We start from the raw sequence: 18,510 nt of genomic DNA on the forward strand, positions 1-18,510 counted from the left end.
CAAATAAATTACAGACATATTTCATCCTATATGTTACATACCTGTAGTCTAGATATGTAACAGATATTTAATATTTATATAATAGATGTGTAGCTAAATATCTAGATATATAATAGATAAATATTTTGTATATATTTGGAAAATATGTACCAAATTGTTAATGGGTAGTTAGCCATGGAAAGAGGGATTACAGGAGTGTCTGAATGCAAGCAGGCAGGTAACTTAATTTTTCTTTTCTAAACTTCTACATGGTTTGAGGCCTGTGCAATCAGCAATTTTTACATATAATGTATTAGAAGAAAATGTGAAGGGTATTATGAGCTGACTATACATATTTAAGTTTTTTTAAATATATTCTTTGAAAATACAACCACAACAAACTATTGGAAATTGTAGTGCTGAAAAGGTTGCTGCAGTCTCCCCACTGTCTTTTCCTTTTCCAATGGCTGGAATGGGGATAGCTGGGTAAGCTGTCAAGACCATGAGATGTCAGCCACAATTCATGGAAGGCAGTGTAAAAAAAAAAAAAGAATGAGCCCAGGATCTGACATTATGGAAACAACACACGAGCAAAGGCTGGACTATTATGTGAGTGAAAAACATATTTAACATGTTTAAGCTAGTATTATCTTGACCTTTTACAGCAGCTAAATCTGTATCCAAATTAATGCATTATCCTATTCCACATGATATCCCAAGAGCAAGATTTTTTTTTCAGTTCTCATGAAAAGTAGAAATCTATTGAAGAGTTTAAAGCAAAATGGTTTCTCAGTTGTTTTATTAAATATATTTCTGCTTCTGTACTTTCCAATCCATCTTGTTACAAAGCATTTCCTTTCTATTGGGGCTATCTGTAGTGACAGACCATGCTTACCAGAGAATTTTATTGTCCGGTATCATTAGCAATTATATTTATTCAAATAAAACAATATATTGCTCTTCTAGGATTATACTTAGTTCAATGAGCTTAGTTATGTGTGTCTACTCCTGTGATGAGATTCTATTCTTGATTTAGCAACAAGAACATGAACCTAGAAACATAAGGGTTAGGCTTGACTGGCAAATTCATATGGTGATACCATACTTTGAGGCCTCCTGGCTGATAGCACAGAATGCCATTAGCTACTCTTCCTCTTTGACATCTCCATTGTCAAGGAAAAGAACCATGCCACTGAGCTGAATGGGCTTTAGTTTTGAAATGAATTATGTTCTTATGGTATAAAGCAAACAGGATGAATTAAAGTATTGGATATAGCTATGGTCTAATAAAATCTGAAGAATATATGAAAGAAAGGATTATGTTATCTTGTTATCTTTATTTTTCAATCATTGCATATTTTTGAGATACTCCCTTCAAATAGGAATTGAAATGATTATCTGTTCAGGAACCAAAGCAACTCTTTGCAAGAATAAACACTTAAAAATCCTGACACTAAGTCAAGTTTTCCCAAAGTCATTGGTTTGTAAGATTTGGGCAGGAGAGAGAAAGGAGGGAGAAGGTTTGGTCACAATAATTCCAACATGCTCAATACAGAAATCTGAAGATATGGCTGATCCTCTTCCTTCTGCTTAGGTACAAGGGACTTGCAGCATGTAATCTTGACAACATGTTTCCCATTTTTCAGTTTGATAAAAGTGTACCCTTGTCAATGGTTTTTAGTTTGTGATTTGGTGATTGTTTGAGCACTGATTGTCAATGACCTCTATGTCAGCTGACACCAATGACTCAGTTCAAGCAAAAATGAGCATGCAGCCTCCTAAAATCCCAGACACATGGACCCGCTGCAGCAGAGAGATATAATGGAACCCACATGATACCCCCATTAAACAATGAAACATGTGACATTAACTCAAAACAGGAACACATCAGCAAATATGCCTGAGGAAGTTTATGGTATTTAACTCCTAAACATTAATTTTATTGTGGTGTATGAGGAACTAATTAACTGAGAGTTTACTTTTTTATTGAAAGCGGAAACACTGTTCAGAAAACTGATGAAGAGTAAATACAGCATATTTTAAGTTTATTAAAGCTTGGCTCATCGACTTCTATTTATTTAAGCTAATCTCATAAGGCAATTAAGTATTGCAATCAGTAACTGTATATGGCCATTTTATTTAGCACATTTCTGAAAAATTAATCAGTGTATTAAAATGCAGAATGAGTATATATTTCTAATTTCATACAGCCAAAACTGACTAAATCACTTTCTAAAAAATCATATGATCTTTCTAACATGAGCTCTGATAAATAGACAAATGGAAAATGACAATGGAAAGAGTTTCAAACTTGGTGATTCAAATGAAATAGCTAAGTTAAGCTTGTATGAAATCACACACACACATTTCCATTAACATTGTTCACTTCTGCTGTAAATGGTTATTATTTTCCTCAGTCAAAGGAAGTTCATTTAGGTGTGGCAGAGTGAGTCTGATCTTAGATAAATTATGGAATGCAATTAAATTAAATGCTGGGTGTGGTTTTATATTCTTTTTTTTCTTTTTTGAAGCAAGATCTGGTTTTCTGGCATTATATTATCTTGGAATTTATCAGTTACAAATAACTGAATGAGACAATACAGTGCTAGGGACTGTTTCGTATTTAGTCTCACTTAACTGCTAAAAATTCAGGAAAAGAAGTTTTCTTTAAATTCTCTGCATCTTAATAACTTGCATAAAGACAAGTAGCAGAATGAGACAAAATCTGATTCCAAGTCATGTCCACTCATTTGAAGCACCTCTCAGCTTTCAGACGAAGATTAATTACTTCAAACAAACAACAAAATTGAATGCTTGAAATTATAGAGGAACTAATTGGTATGGATAAATGAATCAACTGTTTTTATAATAGTGCCCATAGTCCTGTATGTGCAAAAGAAATTTGTTATTCTATTCTGTGGTTGGCAATATGATAGTTCAATAATAATAATTTCCAGGTTAAAGAAAAGGTCACCATAATATCTAAAACAAATATATGCTAGACTAATCTGAAAGTTCCCAAACATTCTTGGAACAGCACTGGTGGCCCAATATTTTTTTATAGGACCCTTGGGATAAAAGAAATATCCAACCACTCATTGTTATTAAGTAGTAAAGTTCAAACAACTTAAATATGATAGTTTACATACCGTCAGAGAGATGCCTCTGTATTTTCTTTGAAATTTTAAAATATTCCATGTGTGTCCATGAATTAGTTCCAGTACCCTGGGAACCCTGGTACACAATCTGTGAACCATAGCACTAGGCATGTTCCTATCTAATGGGAGAGATTCTATATCTATAGCTGTGTGATGCATTCACACAGCTACATATAGTATATGTAGAAAATGGGATATTTTATTGGGTTTTTACTTTCTTGAAGTTTTTTTTTAATTTCTACATAAAATGTTTCCTTGTCAAAATTTCTAAAGCACCTAACTATAACAATTATATGGCTGGAAATTTTACACCCATACAGGAAGAACAGGGAGGGGCAGAGGGCTGAGGGCATCAATATGTGAAGAAGCTATGTGTTGGGGAAAGAGAACCAAAGTCGGAGTCAGAGAAAATGGTATGGACCAAACTGATGCCCTTCAACCATCTTATCTTAGAAGTCCCTCTCAAATCTAAAATGTTGAGAAAACACCAACATGCACATTCAAAGTTAGGTCCCTCTCTTTAAAATAGAATTTTTTTTTCCCAAGATGAGCAAACATCACAGTGGTATCTTCCCTACAACATAAAAATTGTTTTGCAGGTATCAAAGGCACTTAACTTTTATTTCAAAAATATGTGCCTATACAAGCTCCACAGTGGGCACGTAGATGTCTGGCTAACTGGATTCCACTTAGACTTTCCAGAAGCAGCAAATTAATATGTTCTTGGATGTTTCAACCATGCAAAGTGTACTTGGACCACTTTGTTTTGTACACCAGTTATTTTATAAATAAGAATTGAAGACTTACTTAGTTTTTAAAAATTCATTTCAAAGGCTGTCATGATTGTTTTCTGATAAAAATGAACACCCACAGAGAAAATTTAGAATTAGAATTTTAAATTTTTTATGGAAATATGTGTTTCCATAGAGTAACCTATATGACTGGGTTTAATCAAAAATATAATTGACAAGTTAAAAATACAGATTATTTGGCCAAATGTTTCCTTGAATATATTAGTCCCTGAATGGAGTGAAATGATCAAACCAGTGATTTTACATAATTATTTTCAAGGTCTCTACATGTTTGTGCATGTACGTGAACACACATGTGAGAGAAACAGACAGGAGGGAAATAATTTATTAATATACTACTATTTTTACTTCCTCAAAAGTTTGCAAGTAGTTTTAGATTTTAAGAAATAAGTAGCATAAGCAGTAATAGTATATACATCCATAATGTATATTTTTGTGTTTGATTTAACTAATTCCAAATGTCCAAACAGAATCTGAGATTCTGACTTTAATATCTCAATATTTATGAATATTCACAGACAAGAGTAGATTCTAACATTCTTTAAAGCTTCTTTTCTAGTATCTAGTCAGTTTTCTCTGAAGTCTCTGGGTGTGTTACCATTAATTTATTCTAATATTGCTTACAGATGTCCCTTCTAGCAATTAAGAGAGACCCCACAACTATATTTTGTGCACCTCTATTCCACATCATGTTTTCCACCATTATTTTTCTTAAGGGAATAATCTCTCTAAGTCCAACTAAAAGTTTCTTTTTCTGAAAGTATAATATGTTGACTCAATCTACATTGATTAGGTTCCTCAACCTGTGCTTTTAGTTTATTTCTTATTTGCTGGGAATGCAGAAAGTAACCTATTTAATTCCAGAGATTTTTATTTACTTTATGTATTTTTATCGGGACACATACTCCAAATAAGAAAATCTATCATCAATATGTTCTATGAATGGATTGATAAATAAGACCTCTGAGTTTTTGTTACTTGACACTAACAGCAAGAAGGGTTGTTCAGTCTTTGTCATTGAGAACTATATAACATCACTCAATTAAAACAACAAGCATCCAGAGAAATCAGGCTGACAATTACTGCAGGAATGAAACAGGAAGTCCCACTGAAGAAAGGAGATGTCAAGATTTACTTCCCTCCCTCTCATCCCTTCCTGTACTGGGATTAGAAGGAAGAGAGTGGTCTATTTATTTACTTTTTCTACCCAGCTCCTCATTTAAACTGCCTCAAAGTGTCACAGGATCAATAAGGGTGGCACTTTCTTTTGCTTCTGGTTTCTGTTTAATTCGAGAGTTTGGCATGATGCCAGTTTCAAGCTTGCCAGTGGTGGTAAAAAAAAAAAAATTCTCTTTTACTATCAAGATTATAAAAGAAGTGATAACATTGATAATTTTTTTAGACACTGAAGATATGACTATCAAATGGTTAATATACTAACAGTTTTTAAAAGGATGAACTTTTCTCCAAGCCACATTTCATTAATACTGAACAAATTCAGCACTCCTGCTCTGTCAAATGGGAATGAGGGACTGCTGTTCTTGACCTTTTCCTGGCCTACAGTTATGCTATTGTTCATACTCAATGTGTTATTCTCTTCAGCACAATATTTGCTAATGGAACTTGTTTCTGCAATTATTTTAAAATTTTTTTAAAAAAAAGAGAACTAGTCTATATGTATATATTGCAGGTGCAGTCTGAGGCAACCCAGGATTTTTTAAAATGTCTTTTTAGTTGTTGTTGTTCATTTTAGTAACCAAGGTTACCAAAAACACTTTGGCAACATGTGTTTAACGTGAAAAGTAATCCCTTAGGAAAATGGAAACAAAATTAAAAAAAATCTTTTATGATTAAAAACTCAGAATTCAGTGTAACACTAGATTTTAAAGTTCCATTTGTAGAATTTAAAGTATATAGAATAAATGTTTCTTTAACTGTTTAAATATTTTGGTGCTTCTGGATGAACTGATGATTAACGAAGTTAGAACACTGGGAATTAACATCAAATAAACAAATTAAGGGTTCAGAATGAAACACAGTTTTAAAAGATCAAAAACAATACAAGTACATATTTTTATAAGTCTTAAGTTCCAATCACTTTTATTTTAACCCCAGAATTGCAATCTATTCATACTAAATGACTGTATGGTTTAAAAGTCACATCCTGTTTCTCCAATATGATATTGAAAACAGTTTAAAGACTGGGAATAACTATTAATATCCAAGGTGAAAAAATTCAAACATCACCCAGTATGAAACTTAGAATTGATTTTTAGTAATGCTAGGCAGAGTTTCATTGCAAGAAATGAATGGGAAAGTTTAGTAACATATATATGAGCTAGGTTCAAATAGCATTTAAAAATAATATTCTACATAAATTTCTAAATTGCTAATATTTCACTGATATTTTTCAATGGTGTTCTACACTTATCAATGAAAATACTTCAGTAAACTTGTTTTTTCTATATTTATTCTGGTCATAGTAATGATGATGTTTTAGAAAATATTTATTTTAGAAGTCTAGTCTCTCTTTGGAATATGAGTTACAATTTTTATCTAATAGAATTCAGGTTGTATTTGGCTATTTATAATTTTAAAGATGAAGTCTTAGTTTGTTTACAAACTAGCAAAGTGCAATATAGATTTGGGTAAAAAAAAAAGAGGAAAAGGCATATAAATTATATACATCTAAAGTTAGCAAGTAATACAGTTACCTTGGTGAAACTTCTTAGTGCATAAATGTTCTCTGTCTTGCTTGTAATAAGTGTTCATTCACTCTGATATGGTTTGAATATGAAGTGTCCCCCTAAAAAAGCTCCTATGTTGGAAACATGATATGCAATGTAGGAATGTCCAGAGGTGACATGCTTAGATTATGAAAATTGTAAACCCTTCAGTGGATTAATCTATTTGATGGGTTAATAATTTGAATGTACTGCTGGGCGGTACCTGAAGGCAGGTGAGCATGGCTACAGCTAGAAAATTAGGTTACTAGGAGGGGCATGCACTTGGGGATTACATTTTGTCCCTGTTTCCTTTCTCTCTCTCTCTCTCTCTCTCTCTGCTTCCTGGCTGCTATGAGTTGAGCATCTTTCCTCCACTATGCCCTTGTGCCACGATGTTGTGCCTCACTCAGACCCAGTACAATAGAGTTGGTCCACTGTAGACTGAACCTCTGAAACCAGGAGCCCAAAATAAAATGTCCCTCCTTTAAGTTATTCTTGTCAGGTATTTTGGTCACTGTGTAAAAAAACCTGACTAACACATTTTAAAAATAGTTGACTATTATGCTCTAAGTTGAAATACAGCAATGAATAAAATAGAATAAGCAAGTACCCTTGCAAACCTTACAATTAAAATGAAAGAAGAAACATGCAAGGATCCAAAGGAATCGTGGGAAAGAGACCTAGCCGACATCAGGCAAACACTCCTCAATCTGATATGCAAGAGGTTCAGGACACCACGGAGTGTAAACACTCCTGATGTATGTCCAGAAGGAATATGGTTTGTTCTACGAACTGAAAGAAGACTAGTGAGAAATTTGACTGTGAATATACAGGGGAGACACATGATGCTGGGCCAAGTAACTTACATTAACAGTTTGGATTTAGCTTACTGGGCAATAGACAACTATTGAAAAGCATATTCTCATTGTATTTATGAAAAAAATAAGACAAACCTCCAAATTACATTCATATTTTAAGATTATATTGGAAATAGAACATATGAAGCTAAATTATAAAGTGCTAGTATTGGCTTCAGAAACAAAAAATAATCTAAGTTTTCATAAATACCAATACAATTCTTTTCCACACTGTCTATGTGTTTCCTCTTCAAAATAAAAATACTATATAGGAGATCCCATTTCTTGGTGTAACGGTAATATTAAATTGCCCAAGTCAAAGACATGCCCTGTACCCATTCCCAAATTAAAAATCAATGGTACTTACTGCATCCAGCCTTATAGCTGAAGCCTGGAGGGAGGAGGAATCCTTGTTGGGCAGCTGCAGCCAGTGTCCGTTGATCAGGAGGGAATACGGGGATCATTAATGGCGGCAGCTGACCTTGAACCTGCTGAACGTGATAGAGCGAATCAAAGAGTAGAAGTTTTGGTGCTCCATACTTCCCACCCTCCTTATTTCACAACCAAACAAAACAGAATTAAAATAATCAATTCTTAAGAGTCACATAATATTGAAAGTTTACAATTTGTGAATAATAGACCTGGAAAAAAATTCAGAGAACAACTAAAATGTTCCACTTTCTTTCAGAGGAGACAACTGGTGCCTAAGAAAATTGACTTCCCCATGGCCACAGAGTTAGTCAAAACCAGGTCTATATCCAGTCCCTGGAATCCTGCCACAGACCGTATGTATTATGCTTTTGACTTTTTGAAACAACTGAACCACTCCTTGAACCACATGAATTCTGCCATCTTTGTAATGTGCTCTAATTTGCTGGAGTCCCTTCTCAGAGTATAGGGTTCAGTTCATACCAGTTAATAAATAACCCAGCACAATGGAATTACTGACTTCTTTGAACTGAATAAGAATTTTAGAAACATAAAGCAATGCAGTAATTTCTGCAGCTATGTCCCCCTATTGACTAATGGGGTAATTGTCATTTACTAGAATACCGAGGATTATTCTTTTCAAATAAATATTCAAGTAAGATCTCCCTGGTGAACATGATTATTGGCAAGTGTTTGTCATTGGGTATGTGAATGAGAATTTAGGATCATATTAAAATCACATATCTGACACTTCATTCCCCTTTACTAATCCTTCCACACATTGGAAGTTATTTGGAAATTATGTAATAAGTGCCTTCTTTGTGTAAGAAAATGAGCTAGGCATCAGGGATATGATAGTGAATAAGACAAACAATATACAGGTCCATGAAGCTTTAATTTTAGTAGGGGATATTGGTTAAAAAAAAGTAAAACACACAAAAATAACTACATTTGATTCAGAGAGTAATACAAACAACGCCTCTCAGACCTGTTTCTCATTGGCATTACACGTTCCCAGCTTTTTTATGAATCTTCTAGTTCTCATGTCCCACTTTAAAAGTCCACCTCCAGTTTCTCCTTCATTTCATCTTTCACAATCAAACAGCTATTTTCGAGACTTAGGTTGGTGAATGTGTGGAGTGGGGGAGGGCCTTGGAGCAGGTGGTGAAAGAGGAAGGGAAAGGGGGGGAAAGAAAGAGAGACTGTAAGAATGGGAGACCTGTTTTCAATAATGACTCCAAATTGTTAATCATCCTTTTGAGAAAGGGTTTTCCACCTCTCTCTGCCACTACAAAGGAAATGACGCAGGGGATGAAACTCTAATGGAAATGACAACAACTAGGGAAACAAAAAGATGGTGTTTTATGGTTAGAGATGAAGTTTGTACCACTACAACCATCATTTTAGGATACCAGGGAAGAAGGCAAAAGCTTATGGAGAAACCAACTAAGGAGGGACTCCAAGATTAGAGAATGTATGTTGAGCAAGTAGGAGGAATGAGTAGCCTAAAGCAAGAGACAGATATCATAGGGTGAAATGGCACTGGGGCTGGTTCAGCCTGAGCAGAGGATGCAGGCAGAAACACATAGCAAAGGAACAAACAACAAACCAGCCACACTGGTTCAGGGCAATGGCCAGGGACTACATCTTCTTCATATTTCATACAACTCTAAGTTGTATAGCTTATATAGCTTGTCTCCTCATTTCTAAGACCCCATTGGTTATAATATATATCATAAACTTTATAAGAGCCTTTTGGAGAGAAGAAGGAAAGGGAACCTCAAACGAAATATATACAAGGGTGGGAAGAGGCTTCCATATTCCAGGTTATATTGAAATTTAAGGTAAACTATGTTCAGAATTGCAGGAACAATAGATTCATCTTTTAGCATACCAGTTCTTAAACTGGAAAATATATAGCAAGCTTTGAGAAATCCCAATGCCCAGAATCCTTCCCAAACCTAATAAATCTGAATCTCCAAGGTTAAGATACAGCCATTGGCCTATTTTAAGTCTGATGATTCCAGTGGGCATCCAGGGTTGAGAAGCACTGTTTTAAAGAATGTTTTTGGTTTCTGTCAACAAATTGTTTTGTCCTTTACAAAGCACCTCTAGCTATATAATAGTGGAAAGGGAGACTCTCCCTGATTCTGGTACCCATAAGAATAGTAATTAAAAGTTTCATTCCTCATAAATTTCTTCTATATGAGTCTGGAATCTATATTTTATATTCCCTTCTTGTTTTAAAATCTTTTGATGGTTTTCTTTCATCTGGGAAAAAATGAAAAAAATCCTCAGCATGGTATTCAAGATTCCTCACAATTTCTCCACAATTCATTTTTCTTCTGGCCCCTTCACATATCCTGCAGTGTTGCCCCAGTGGATCATTAAAAGTCCCTTGCATTATCTACCTTCTTCCATGCCTGAGTGCATTTGATGGTACTTTTTTTTTCTGATTTTAAGTAATTCCTCATTTGCTTTTCTTCCTGGAAAAAGAATGTGTTCATTCTTCAAAGACTTTTGAGGCTCATAATGTAAAGCACTTCCATGGTTTCAACTTACAGGCAGAAAGAGCTGTTCTTACTTTTAATTTAATAAAATGAATATAATGCTTGTTGTGTTGAATAATATTTATACAGCATTGAGTCTCTTCTGTGACCTTTAAGTACATTTAGGAAAAAAAGCTATAACTTGTTGCTTAATATATATTTAGAGTTTAGCAGTTATAGCTATGACATGTACCAACAAACTATAAATAAAGAAGCTGAATGGATAAAATAGTTTCATCATCCTAGTTAGATCTTCAGGCACCAACTCCAAATGTCCACAAAAGGCCCTAGAAAATTTAAGTTATCTAACAACCAGAAAGGAGTATATATTCACCAGAGAAGTACAGCACATAAAGTCCCAGTTGCTTTGTGATCCTACCCTTCAATTATGTCTAAATGGTCTTAAATATCATGATATGCCTATGACTTTTGAATGATGTATGCATGAACAAATATAAAAGCAACCCAGAAATATTAGAACTTTATTATATACTTTTTTAATGGACAGATATTCCTGCCTATCATGTTCTAGTACCATGCTGTTGTAAATACCATAGCTTTGCACTGTATTTTAATAATGCATAAGGCTAGTATTATATCATTACTACTTTTTCCAAAATATTGCCTGGATTTTTTCAATTAATTTTAGAATATTAGGTAAACAAAGAAATTTATTAATTTAAAAATGTTTGGATGACCAAGAAGGTTATGTGTTTCAATTTATTCTAGTCTCCATTTATTTTATATTAACTAAGAAGTTTCTTGGTAATTTTATTTCTAAGGTTCTTTGTCTTATAAAAAGCGTTTTATTAGCATTGCACAGGAAATTTTTCTTAATTTTATTGTTTAATTGGTTATTTGTATATGGGTATACTTGTGAATGACAGTTTTGTCCAGTTAGTTCATGTATGACTTTATATATTTATAACTTCATAATTTAAAATTTTCAGATACAAATTTTAGTATATTAATGAATAAGCTGCAATAAATTTGGGAGCTTTTATTAAACCTGTATGGTTTAAGCTCTTATCTTTATAAATTAAATTACTGGGTGCATTTTGTTTTAATAATACAACCCACTTTAACGTCTAAATTTTTCAACAATGACATGTAGAGGTAACACAGTTTAAAGCACAGAAAGACTCTAGAGCTTATATGAAGCAATGTTGTCTTTGTGCTGATAATGAAATAAAACCCAATTTGATCAAATTAATTGTCCATGATCCTACATTTAGGGAAAGCAAGGTTACCATTGGAACTACATTTTCTAATTTGTACTCTAGCACTTTCCCCTGCATAGTAGAAAATGTAAGGGACGAGCAGGGGAGAAAAAAAATGTGCACTAAAAGGAGAAGCAAGGGGAAAAAGGAACTAAAATGAAAAATTACACTAATTTCACAGTCCTAACAATAGCTTTTGTTTAGACTATTTTTAGATTCTAGTATATTGTACTATTAATAGTCGGAACAAAGTAAACAGTAAAATAAATATAATCCAAAATATGTGGTTAATCCATATCTGTAATTACAAATATACATCTCAAAATAAAGTCCTAATTATTTGCAGATTGTGCATTTGTAAAATTGCCTATTTGATAATATTTACTTGTACTCTAAAAACAATACTAATGGTGCTTTCATGGTCACTTGCAGACCTGTGAAGAGCAGTGAAAAACTGTATTGATAATCCCACTGTTTGAAATGCTCGTAAACCTGTGCTAACATGCAGTCTAGTGTTCTGAAGTGTAATGTACACTGTGAAAAGTGGACATGTTAGGTAAGCTTCATCCAGACATGAGTTATAGTAAGGTTAGGTGTGAATTCAGTGTTAAAGAATTGGTAATAAATATTAAATGAGCTGACTTGAAACAGTAACATACATGAAACAAGGTTATGGATGGATTGGCTGATGAAAATGTTATGAGCAGAGGCTCAAAGAAACCTGTAAGTCTCCAGTAGGAGGAGGTGTTCAGTATTCATTCATTCAGTGTTCATGGCAACATTATAACCATAACTAACAGAAATAATGACAACAACTAAAATTTCTTTTTTTTTTTTTTTTCTCTCTACTTTCTTCCTTCTTTTCCTACTCTGGGTTGTTCTGAAGCAAATCCTAGCCATATTATATCATCTGTGAATATTTTTTTTATTTTTTTTTTAATTTTTTATTGTTGGCTGTTCAAAACATTACATAGTTCTTGATATGTCATATTTCACAATTTGATTCAAGTGGGTTATGAGCTCCCATTTTTACCCCATATACAGATTGCAGAATCACATCAGTTACACATCCATTGATTTACATATTGCCATACTAGTGTCTGTTGTATTCTGCTGCCTTTCCTATCCTCTACTATCCCCCCTCCCCTCCCCTCCCCTCCCATCCCCTCCCCTCTTCTCTCTCTGCTCCCTCTACTGACATTCGTTTGTCCCCCTTATATTATTTTTCCCCTTCCCCTCACTTCCTCTTGTATGTACTTTTGTATAACTCTGAGGGTCTCCTTCCATTTCCATGCATTTTCCCTTCTCTCTCCCTTTCCCTCCCACCTCTCATCCCTGTTTAATGTTAATCTTCTTCTCCTGCTCTTCGACCCTACTCTGTTCTTAGTTACTCTCCTTATATCAAAGAAGACATTTGGCATTTGTTTTTTAGGGATTGGCTAGCTTCACTTAGCATAATCTGCTCTAATGCCATCCATTTCCCTGTAAATTCTATGATTTTGTCATTTTTTAAAGCAGAGTAATACTCCATTGTGTATAAATGCCACATTTTTTTTATCCATTCATCCATTGAAGGGCATCTAGGTTGGTTCCACAGTCTAGCTATTGTGAATTGTGCTGCTATGAACATCAATGTAGCAGTGTCCCTGTAGCATGCTCTTTTTAGGTCTTTAGGGAATAGACCAAGAAGGGGAATAGCTGGGTCAAATGGTGGCTCCATTCCCAGCTTTCCAAGAAATCTCCATACTGCTTTCCAAATTGGCTGCACCATTTGCAGTCCCACCAGCAATGTACAAGTGTACCCTTTTCCCCACATCCTCGCCAGCACTTGTTGTTGTTTGACTTCATAATGGCTGCCAATCTAACTGGAGTGAGATGGTATCTTAGGGTGGTTTTGATTTGCATTTCTCTGACTGCTAGAGATGGTGAGCATTTTTTCATGTACTTGTTGATTGACTGTATGTCCTCCTCTGAGAAGTGTCTGTTCAGGTCCTTGGCCCATTTGGTGATTGGGTTGTTTGTTCTCTTATTGTCTAATTTTTTAAGTTCTTTGTATACTCTGGATATTAGGGCTCTATCTGAAGTGTGAGGAGTAAAGATTTGTTCCCAGGATGTAGGCTGTCTATTTACCTCTCTTATTGTATCTTTTGCTGAGAAAAAACTTTTTAGTTTGAGTAAGTCCCATTTGTTGATTCTAGTTATTAACTTTTGTGCTATGGGTGTCCTATTGAGGAATTTGGAGCCCGACCCCACAGTATGTAGATCGTAGCCAACTTTTTCTTCTATCAGACGGCGTGTCTCTGATTTGATATCAAGCTCCTTGATCCATTTTGAATTCACTTTTGTGCATGGCGAGAGAAAGGGATTCAGTTTCATTTTGTTGCATATGGATTTCCAGTTTTCCCAGCACCATTTGTTGAAGATGCTATCCTTCCTCCATTGCATGCTTTTAGCCCCTTTATCAAATATAAGGTAGTTGTAGTTTTGTGGATTGGTTTCTGTGTCCTCTATTCTGTACCATTGGTCCACCCGCCTGTTTTGGTACCAGTACCATGCTGTTTTTGTTACTATTGCTCTGTAGTATAGTTTGAAGTCTGGTATCGCTATACCGCCTGATTCACACTTCCTGCTTAGCATTGTTTTTGCTATTCTGGGTCTTTTGTTTTTCCATATGAATTTCATGATTGCTTTCTCTATTTCTACAAGAAATGCCGTTGGGATTTTGATTGGCATTGCATTAAACCTATAGAGAACTTTTGGTAATATCGCCATTTTGATGATGTTAGTTCTGCCTATCCATGAACAGGGTATATTTTTCCATCTTCTAAGATCTTCTTCTATTTCTCTCTTTAGGGTTCTGTAGTTTTCATTGTATAAGTCTTTCACCTCTTTTGTTAGGTTGATTCCCAAGTATTTTATTTTTTTTGAAGATATTGTGAATGGAGTGGTTGTCCTCATTTCCATTTCAGAGGATTTGTCGCTGATATACAGGAATGCCTTTGATTTATGCGTGTTGATTTTATATCCTGCCACTTTGCTGAATTCATTTATTAGCTCTAATAGTTTCTTTGTAGAGCCTTTTGGGTCTGCTAGGTATAGAATCATGTCATCTGCAAATAGTGATAATTTAAGTTCTTCTTTTCCTATTTTGATGCCTTTAATTTCTTTCATCTGCCTAATTGCTCTGGCCAGTGTTTCGAGAACTATGTTGAACAGAAGTGGTGAGAGAGGGCATCCCTGTCTTGTTCCAGATTTTAGAGGGAATGTCTTCAATTTTTCTCCATTCAGAATGATGCTAGCCTGAGGCTTAGCATAGATTGCTTTTACAATATTGAGGTATGTTCCTGTTATCCCTAGTTTTTCTAGAGTTTTGAACATAAAGGGATGCTGTACTTTGTCAAATGCTTTTTCCGCATCTATCGAGATGATCATGTGGTTCTTATTTTTAAGTCTATTGATGTGGTGAATAACATTTATTGATTTCCGTATATTGAACCAGCCTTGCATCCCAGGGATGAATCCTACTTGATCATGGTGCACAATTTTTTTGATAAGTTTTTGTATCCGAATGGCCAGAATTTTATTGAGGATTTTTGCATCTAGGTTCATTAGAGATATTGGTCTGTAGTTTTCTTTCTTTGAAGTGTCTTTGTCTGGTTTAGGTATCAGGGTGATGTTGGCCTCGTAGAATGAATTTGGAAGTTCTCCCTCTTTTTCTATTTCCCGAAGTAGCTTGAAAAGTATTGGTATTAGTTCCTCTTTAAAGGTTTTGTAAAACTCTGCTGTATACCCATCCGGTCCTGGGCTTTTCTTAGTTGGTAGTCTTTTGATGTTTTCTTCTATTTCCTCAATTGATATTGGTCTGTTTAGGTTGTCTATATCCTCCTGACTCAATCTGGGCAGATCATATGACTTAAGAAATTTATCTATGCCTTCACTATCTTGTAATTTATTCGAGTATAAGGATTCAAAATAATTTTTGATTATCTTCTGTATTTCTGAAATGTCTGTTGTGATATTGCCTTTTTCATCCCGTATGCTAGTAATTTGAGTTCTCTCTCTTCTTCTCTTCACTAGCATCGCTAAGGGTCTGTCGATTTTGTTTATTTTTTCAAAGAACCAACTTTTAGTTTTGTCAATTTTTTCAATTGTTTCTTTTGTTTCAATTTCATTAATTTCAGCTCTGATTTTAATTATTTCTTGCCTTCTACTTCTTTTGCTGTTGTTTTGCTCTTCTTTTTCTAGGATTTTGAGATGAAGTATGAGATCATTTATTTGTTGGTTTTTTCTTTTTTTAAGGAATGAACTCCAAGCAATGAATTTTCCTCTTAGAACTGCTTTCAATGTGTCCCATAGATTCCGATATGTTGTGTCTGTGTTTTCATTAATCTCTAAGAATTTTTTAATTTCTTCCTTGATGTCTTCTATAACCCATTGATCATTCAGTAACCTATTGTTCATTCTCCAAGTGATGTATTCTTTTCCCTTCCTTCTTTTATCGTTGATTTTCAGTTCCATTCCATTATGATCAGATAGGATGCATGGTATTATCTCTACTCCTTTATATTGTCTAAGAGTTTCCCTGTGACATAATATATGATCTATTTTTGAGAAGGATCTATGTGCTGCTGAGAAAAAAGTGTAACTGCTTGACGTTGGGTGGTATATTCTATATATGTCAATTAAGTCTAGGTTATTAATTGTGTTATTGAGTTCTATAGTTTCCTTATTCAACTTTTGTTTGGAAGATCTGTCCAGTGGTGATAGAGGTGTGTTGAAGTCTCCCATGATTATTGTATGGTGGTCTATTAGACTCTTGAACTTGAGAAGAGTTTGTTTGATGAACATAGCTGCACCATTGTTTGGGGCATATATATTTATGATTGTTATGTCTTGTTGGTGTATGGTTCCCTTGAGCAGTATGTAGTGTCCCTCTTTATCCCTTTTGATTAACTTTGGCTTGAAATCTATTTTATTTGATATGAGTATGGATACTCCTGCTTGTTTCTGAAGTCCATATGAGTGATATGATTTTTCCCAACCTTTCACCTTCAGCCTATGTATGTCTTTTCCTATCAAATGCGTCTCCTGTAGGCAGCATATTGTTGGGTCTTGTTTTGTGATCCATTCTACTAGCCTGTGTCTCTTGATTGGTGAGTTTAAGCCATTAACATTTAGGGTTAGTATTGAGATATGGGTTGTTCTTCCAGCCATATTTGTTTATTTATGTTACTAAACATGGTTTGTTTTCCTCTTTGATTATTTTCCCCCCTTTAGTGTCCTACCTCCCACTGTTGGTTTTCATTGTTATTTTCCATTTCCTCTTCCTGTAATGTTTTGCCAAGGATGTTTTGAAGAGATGGTTTTCTAGCTGAAAATTCTTTTAACTTTTGTTTATCGTGGAAGGTTTTAATTTCATCTTCCATCCTGAAGCTTAATTTCCCTGGAAACACAAAGGCCACTGGGCCTTTTCTGTCGGTGGTCACCTGGCAGGCGCGGGGGGTGGGGGGTGGCTCTGCCCCTCAGCAGGCCGCTGGGCCTGCTCTGTGGGTGGTCACAGTTCCCTCTACCTTGCTGGTGCAGGGGGAGGGGGCGGCTCTGCCTCTCAGCAGGTTGCTGCTCCTCTTCTGCAGGTGGGTCGCAGGCCCGCCTACCTTGCAGGAGTGATTGGAAGCTCTGTCCCGCCGCGGGCCACTGGGCCTTTTCTGTCTGTGGTCACAGTTCCACCTACCTGGCAGGCGCGGGGGTGGGGGGCGGCTCTGCCCCTCAGCAGGCCGCTGGGCCTGCTCTGTGCGTGGTCACAGTTCCCTCTACCTTCTAAAATTTCTTTATCTTAATTAATATTTAGCTCATTGGTGCTAAAATTTAGCCACCATCCGGAAGAAAAGGGATACATTAGATCAAAATGATAAAATGTTTTCTGGAAAAATTTTAAAACTAATTGACAACAGGGTTAGTAATTCATTCTATATATTTGCTACTTTTGAGCATTACTAGATCCTAATCACTACTAAATTCATTTCCTTCTTTCACTTACTTTTAAACTCCTAATTAAGGTTAAAAATGTGTGACATTTTTAATTAAGTTTCAATAAAATACTTTTGTCACAAAATCTGAGTCTTTATTTTACAGAGGGCATGTTATTTACAAATTAGAATAAATCATAATAAATTTATAAAGCTATTTTAAAAAATTTATAAAATTTATAAAGCATTTCCTGTATTTTTAAACTTCAAATAAAATATTATGTTTTAACACTTTTATACCTGTAGCACCTGATACTACATATAGTCTTGCACTTTAAGATTTTCTGAATTTAACACAAATTAATCATATCACACTTGCAAAGAAAAAGTAGATACCTTTCAATTTTCTAAGTTAAATATTTCATGTTTAATATAACTATTGCATTGTAAAACCATGTGGTTGCTTCCTAAAATTAACATGTGAAGTAGATATTTAAAATTATTAATATGGCCTCTAGTTACATGAGTCTATTTTTCAGTTTATTTTTTTCAAACAACATTCACTAGTCAGAGTATGCAATTTTGGGTTAAAAGATGTATTCATACACCTGATGCTCCCTAGGTCCTTCAAGCCTGGTAGGGTAAAATGACAGACCATTATAGCAAACCACCATAAATTCAACAATAGAGACCTGCATAGGTTAGGGGGCAGCACAGGAGGAAGATTCCTAACACAGTCAGGGGATGTCAACTAGGTTCCAATGGAGGTAGGAAAAGCAAGTAGAGTGACTGAAGAGATAAATACACCTGAGCT

General features: G+C 34.9%; 1 protein-coding gene across 30 annotated transcripts in view; it reads right to left on the minus strand.

Moving 5' to 3' along the window:
- Sox5 (SRY-box transcription factor 5) overlaps window positions 1–18,510 on the minus strand; it is a 983,564-nt gene that overhangs the window by 118,721 nt on the left and 846,333 nt on the right. For 28 of the 30 annotated variants that reach the window (XM_058576214.1, XM_058576205.1, XM_058576209.1 and 25 more), the window contains one exon: window positions 7,900–8,023. In XM_058576214.1, the coding sequence (XP_058432197.1) occupies window positions 7,900–8,023 (124 nt within the window). The remainder of the gene's footprint in view (window positions 1–7,899; window positions 8,024–18,510) is intronic. The other 2 variants (XM_058576217.1, XM_058576197.1) reach the window with 1 other exon arrangement.

This window comes from Marmota monax, unplaced genomic scaffold (genome assembly GCF_021218885.2).
Source record: "Marmota monax isolate L192 unplaced genomic scaffold, Marmota_monax_Labrador192_F-V1.1 WCK01_AAM20220418_F8-fsc00012, whole genome shotgun sequence".
Taxonomy (NCBI): domain Eukaryota; kingdom Metazoa; phylum Chordata; class Mammalia; order Rodentia; family Sciuridae; genus Marmota; species Marmota monax.